The sequence below is a fragment of the Populus alba genome, chromosome 7 (assembly GCF_005239225.2).
Source record: "Populus alba chromosome 7, ASM523922v2, whole genome shotgun sequence".
NCBI classification, from domain to species: Eukaryota; Viridiplantae; Streptophyta; class Magnoliopsida; order Malpighiales; family Salicaceae; genus Populus; species Populus alba.
In genome coordinates, this window is record NC_133290.1 from 5,910,202 (window position 1) to 5,916,952 (window position 6,751).

A 6,751-nucleotide genomic window follows, 5' to 3' on the forward strand; every position below is an offset into this window, starting at 1 on the left:
GATACCAACACTTTATTAACTAAAATAATGTTCTTGTAATAACGAAAAGTTTTTAAATCGTTTTATAATATGGATTTACCACATTTACTGTTTTTTTTATTAACGTTATCTGATGAATCAATTAATAAACCAACCACGATGAGTGCAGGATATAGTAGATTTTGTGATAAAGGATATCATAGATTTGGAGGATATGGACTATTTTGGTTGGTATTTTGTGTGTAATACTGAAAGATTATGAAGGATACCATGGATTTTATGATGCACTGATGTGTTTAGCTTGTCAAGGGTATGTGAAAATGATTTGCTGGGAAGCACTTGATCTTATAGCTTTGGCTATTATTAGAAGATCCTCCAAGGACCAAGTGCCAAGACAAGGGAGTTGTGCCTTGCCAGGACTCTACTACACCTGCTCGCAACGGTATAGACGTTTCCGGGAGGCAAACCTCTTGATAACTCCATGTATAGGTAGCTATATTTATCTTTGTACGACAAGCACATCAGGCAAGACCTATAAACTTTATACTTTGTATAGTCTTTCTATATATATATATATATATAATAGTCAAAATTTTATTGAAAGAGAACCAAATTACCAATAAGTTAATAGCAATCTAACTGATAGGAGAAAAAAGTTCTGAATAAAAGAAAAAGAAAAATAACAAAATAAAAGACTAGGAAACAAGAGCAAAATCCTTTGCATAGTAAGTTAGGAATTATTTAGTTTAATCAAGATATTTGCATTTATAAATGTCGCGGGGTGCACCATGACGTTGTGGGCGATGAAGAGGATTTTTATCATGTCACTCGATAAGGTGTGTGTGTGTCTGTTAGGAAGGAAAAAAAAATTGGGTTTAATAATAAAATTGTAATTAATCTTTAGAAGTTGTCACCTAGTATTATGATCACTAGAAACTTATGGTCAACGAAAGTCTGGGTAAGGGATTGATAGTGGAAGGGGAAGACACATCACCCTAGGGCACCCTACCTAAAGTAAGCTGCATTGTTGTTTGATTATTTTTCTATGTTGAGTTTTTATTCATTGGTATTTTCTAAGGTCTAAGGCAGATATCCCTTTATAAGAAAATCTCTACCGTATCGGGTTAAATCCTAACCGCTCTAAAGTCTGAATTTTAGCATTATATTTTTTACGCTTTGTATCTTTAATACCTGAAGGTGTACTTTATTGTGTAGTTTTATACCCTACATAATATTAAAGTCTATATCTAAACTTTAAAAAAATATTGGAAAAGAGTTTTTCATATTTTGCTCAAATCCTAATGGATAATCATAAATTGATTATGATATCTATTTTTTTTTTTGGATTTTTTAAAACATGAGAAAAATAAAAAAAAATTTGTCTGTTGGTGTTCACTATGTGAGGAAGAAGAAAATTGTTTGCAGAGAAGAGAGAAAGAATGGAAGGAGAAGAGAGAGAGCCGTTGTGGTTGCTTGGTGGCTAATTGGTGGTTATGTTGGCTTCCTTTGGTGGAGCAGGTGGCAGACGAGGTGGTGGTTGTGTGGTTCGACGACTGGAACGACGAAGAGAGAGAGGGAAAACAAATTTGGCAGAAATTAGGTTAATGAGCTGGTTTTTTTGGCCGACTTTAGACCCGTATTTCTTCATACTCAGGCCATGAAATTCACATCTATTTATAGGAAAAGAAAGAGGGAAGTTTTGTCTTTAATGATGTAAAATCTTGGCCATTGATTCAACTGGGAAGAATCTCAACTATTTGTTCAAAGTAAACACCATGAACTGTTAAATCTGACAGTTTAAGGCTGCCTAAATTGACCACTTTAGGTCGGTGCTAGGGCTGCTGTGGTATCATTTAGCCTGAAAGGGCCATATGGGGTTGTAGAGCAATGTCATTTGTGTGCAAGTTTGGTCAAATTTGGTGGACATTAGAGGCATTAAATACATCTACAAAGTAGCCTCTCTGAGCTATTATTTTAGAAAAAAATGAAGATGAAGATGAATTGTAACCAAAACAACGCCGTTGTGGTAAAGTTCATTTTGGTCCTTTGAGTTCTAATTTATCTCATCGACACTCTTGATTGGCTTCAAACTTTAAATTCTACGCAATTTTATCCTAGGAAAAATTTAAACATCAACTCTATATTTGCATGTTCTTTTTAATTTGATTTTTAGTCTTGAATTTATGTAATTTGATCCTTGAGTGACCATTAAACTTTTAATTTCTTCAATTTCATTCACAGTTTTAATCAATTAGGCTCCTATAGTTCAATGCCTTTTGTAATATGGTCCTTGGTTGTGAATTATTTTAATTTGACCCCTAATTGACCTCAAAACTTTAATTTTCTTGCAAATTTTCCCATGATTTCAATCAATTAACTTGTTAAAAATTAAATTTGGTCTTTTAAAATTCTAATATTCTCAATTAAGTCAAATTGGGTTCCCAAACTTAATTGTTTTTTTACCAATTAAGCCCCTAATAAAATTAATTTGATCCATTTAAAGTATAATTAAGTCATTATACTTAATTAAATCCTTTAATTGGACATAAATTAATTTTTTAAATATAATTAAAATTTAATTTGACCCATGATTAAATCAAATTAGCCTATTAAAAATTTAATTATGTTCTTGGACTTAATGTTTATGCAAATTTGTTCAATAAACATTTAATCTGACAATGAATTTGGATTTTGTCTTCATTTTTAGGCATAATGGAGATACAATTAGGTCTCAAAAAATCTAAATGGATCTCCGGGGCTCTTCATTACTTGAAGGCATAATTTTAAGGTGTGCATGTTTAAAAAATCAATGTATAGATTAAAACAATCTTCGAAAACATGATTTGGATAATTCACAAAACTCTGATAGCTTTCGACTATCTTCTAAGCAATTTGGATTACATATTACTCTTGAAGAATTATTAAGAGGAGAAACGTAGCCAAAAAAGTATTGGCTAAAGAGTACAAGAGTATAAAAGGTAAGAACAACATCCAAGCTACTAAATCAACATTCATATCCAAGCTTTGCTTGCCCAAAGAATCTATCACTCCATTAGCTTTTATAGGAGCGTGCATGAACTGATTATAGAGACCTCCGTAAAGAAGATATTTCATTGAACACGTCTTGGAACCTCAAAGGTCTCCCATCATTCCCCCCCTGGAGCCACTAAACAGTATTCACTGAATTAATCTAATTCTAAAGTTATTTTTAAAATAATGTTATGGTAATCATTTAAAATAATATTTTTTTTAAAATTATTTTTATATCATTACATAAAAGTTTAAAAATATTAAAAAGTTAATTGTAAACATTTTTTTTTAAAACAACATTTCTACGCAAAAATAAACTAGATATTAAAACTAGCGCTGAATTCCAAAGCTTTTCTGAAGACTAATACCTTCGTTTCATTGGATTCTAAATAAAATATATTTTTTTATATTATTTATTTTATTTTTAATGTATCAAATAAACTTAATAATCAGTTGAGCATAACTGACTATAATGGGGAAAAAAATGTACAATTCTATGGAGGTGCATGATAGATTTTATTTTTCACCTCCAAAAACGAAAAAACAAATGATGATACTTTCACCTTTCATTTTCAATCTTGTCACCATCACAAGCGTACTGTACTATCGAATTATAAAGTCGCAAAGATTTCGTGATGTTGACGTAATGAAGTGGTCATGGCCTCTATTTTTCGTACTCTTCATAAAAAGAATTTTGCTAATTAATTATAAAGGCATGACAAAGAGATAAAAGAGAAACGAAAAAGAAGACATGCAAATACAAAGATTTTTATTTGAAGCAAATTTGGATATGAAATTGCTAATTTTACATGGATATATCTTGATTCATAGACCATATTGCTTTTTACATTCAACCCAAGCTAGCTATATACTATTATGCAGAGACAACTAATTTAAAGGGCTTAGCTAGGAATGAAAGGATTTTATGCACTTCACAATCTTGATAATATTGACAGGATTAATGGAAATCACTTACAGGACTCTGACATTTACGTGTCTTAGTTACCAAATAATAATGCTTAATATATATGCAATCGATATGTCCATGCTTCTTTATGTTTATTCCGTAGTATATACCCTTTCATATGAGACATCCAGATTCCATGTCTTTTAGTTCTTCGTTTGTGCTTGGAAAACATGACCAACCCCAGGGCCCTGAATTGGTACCGCGGGTCGGAAACCACCTGGCACTCTAGGGACGGAGTGTTCAATGTTGGTTGCCTTTCGATCGGTCTTATCAGTTTGATCTACTGATGACATATGGCCAATGCCAGGGCTGTGACCTGGTGTTGTGGGTTTGAATGCTGCACCAGAACGTTTTATACTGGAGCCAGTACCGGGTGCCTTTGGATCAACATCTTCACTATCATCTTCATCTTCATCTTCATCTGAAAGAATATGGCCAACCCCGGGACTATGACTTGGTGTTGTGACAGAATGTTTCAGTGCTAAAATGTTCAATTTCGGATGCCTTTCGATCGGTCTTATCAGTTTGATCTACTGATGACATATGGCCAATGCCAGGGCTGTGACCTGGTTTTGTGGGTTTGAATGCTGCACCAGAACGTTTTATACTGGAGCCAGTACCGGGTGCCTTTGGATCAACATCTTCACTATCATCTTGATCTTCATCTGAAAGAATATGGCCAACTCCGGGACTATGACCTGATGTTGTGACAGAATGTTCAGTGCTAAAATGTTCAATTTCGGATGCCTTTCGATTCGTCTTATCAGTTTGATCTACTGATGACATATGGCCAATGCCAGGGCTGTGACCTGGTTTTGTGGGTTTGAATGCTGCACCAGAACGTTTTATACTGGAGCCAGTACCGGGTGCCTTTGGATCAACATCTTCACTATCATCTTCATCTTCATCTTCATCTGAAAGAATATGGTCAACCCCGGGACTCTGACCTGGTGTTGTAAGAGAATGTTCAGTGTTAAAATGTTCAATTTCGGATGCCTTTGAATCGATCTTATCACTTTGATCTACTGATGACATATGGCCAATGCCAGGGCTGTGACCTGGTGTTGTGGGTTTGAATGCTGCACCAGAACGTTTTATACTGGAGCCAGTACCAGGTGCCTTTGGATCAACATCTTCACTATCATCTTCATCTTCATCTGAAAGAATATGGCCAACCCCGGGACTGTGACCTGATGCTGTGACAGAATGTTCAGTGCTAAGATGTTCAATTTCGGATGCCTTTGAATAGGTCCTATCACTTTGATCTACTGATGACATATGGCCAACGCCAGGGCTGTTGCCTGGTGGAGTGGGTTTAAATGCTGCACTAGAACGTTCGATACTGTAGCCAGTACCAGGTGCCTTTAGATCAATATCTTCACTGTCATCTTCATCTTCATCTCCGAGAATATGGCCATCCCCAAGACTGTGACCTGTTGTTATGACAGAAAGTTCAGTTTTGGATGCCTTTAGATCAGTCTTATCACTTTGATCTACTGATGACATATGGCCAACACCAGGGCTGTGACCTGGTTTTGTGGGTTTGAATGCTGCACCAGAACGTGGATTACTGGTGCTAGTACCAGGTGCCTTTGGATCATCATCTTCATTGTCATCTTCATCTGCAAGAATATGGCCAACTCCAGGACTGTGACCTGGTGTTGTGGGTTGGAAATCATCTTTGAAAGTATTGACAGAATTGTCATTGTTGTGGCCAACACCAGGACTCTGACCAGATGTTATGGTTTTGAAATCTTCTTTCAAAGTAGTGACAGAGTTAACCCCCGGTGTCTTTGGATGCCTAACACCAGGAGAACCGCTGAAGCTTGGGGCCATAGGATGGGTCATTTCTTTTCTGCCTGCCTTGGAATGGTGAACAGTTGGAATGTGAACTAGGGGTGAAGGTAGAGAAACTTTTTGATTATATGCAGTGGTGTGGTGCAAGTTGGTGTTCGTACTCTGGTTGGCCATTTCTTTTAGCGGCTCTTTTTCATTGGTAACATGCTCCTGCTTACTCGTTGGCTTAAGTGACCTTCCTTCAATAAACAGGATTTGGAAGCAGGTAGCAAATGCAAGAATAAGGAAAGCGCATTTACATGTTTCGGCCATAGTTAACTAAAGAAGAAAAGAGAAGGTTTTATTGTACGATGGTATGGAAAGGCTTGAGGAGCAATTCAAGTTGCAGAAAAGAGTAGTATTAGGAGAAGCAAAGATGATTAAGGTGCAAGCCACCACATTGAGAACAAGTCTTGGTTTGGAGTTGGTATTTATAGCCATAATGAGTTAACCCTAATGCAATCCTCACCTCAAAAACCTGTTAGTGGACCTCAGAAAATGAATATAAATTTGGACGGTTTGTATGCTATATGGTCCTCACAAGTTTGACAATCTTACAGATTTTTTCCCAGCTCTGCATGTCGCATGCACTTTCACTACTGCTTATAATTATGAAGGCCATTTTGCTTTTCACGACACTTTAATGTACAGTAAATACTTTAGCATGTAAAATTAGACTTTGCAGAATTTCAATAAATGTAGGATTAGACATTGATATATTTTGAAATATCATGCTCTGTTATATATTAGACGAAACGAATAATAGTGGGATTCATTGCAAGAATCATTATTAGTTTCGTCTAATATATTGACGAATTTATGCAGTATAATTTTTCAAAATTTAAGGACGAGTAAGACTATCTCTTATTGCTTAAAGTCAGTACTTAAACTCTGTTTTTGTGTTGCGAACAAGCTACAAATCCATTAGCTTGACAAAAC

The 6,751-nt window shown here is 35.4% G+C and overlaps 1 protein-coding gene across 1 annotated transcript; it reads right to left on the reverse strand.

The window, feature by feature from the left end:
• Nucleotides 1-3,833: 3,833 nt before the first annotated feature.
• Nucleotides 3,834-6,191, reverse strand: LOC118047892 (uncharacterized). Its single transcript, XM_035057323.2, has one exon. The coding sequence runs from the start codon at nucleotides 6,083-6,085 to the stop codon at nucleotides 4,424-4,426; it is 1,662 nt and encodes a 553-aa protein (XP_034913214.1). The 5' UTR covers nucleotides 6,086-6,191; the 3' UTR covers nucleotides 3,834-4,423.
• Between the last annotated feature and the right edge of the window lie 560 nt (nucleotides 6,192-6,751).

Coding starts and splice junctions, on each gene's coding strand:
- LOC118047892 (XM_035057323.2), bottom strand. CDS start 6,085: ATGGCCGAAACATGTAAATGCGCTTTCCTTATTCTTGCATTTGCTACC.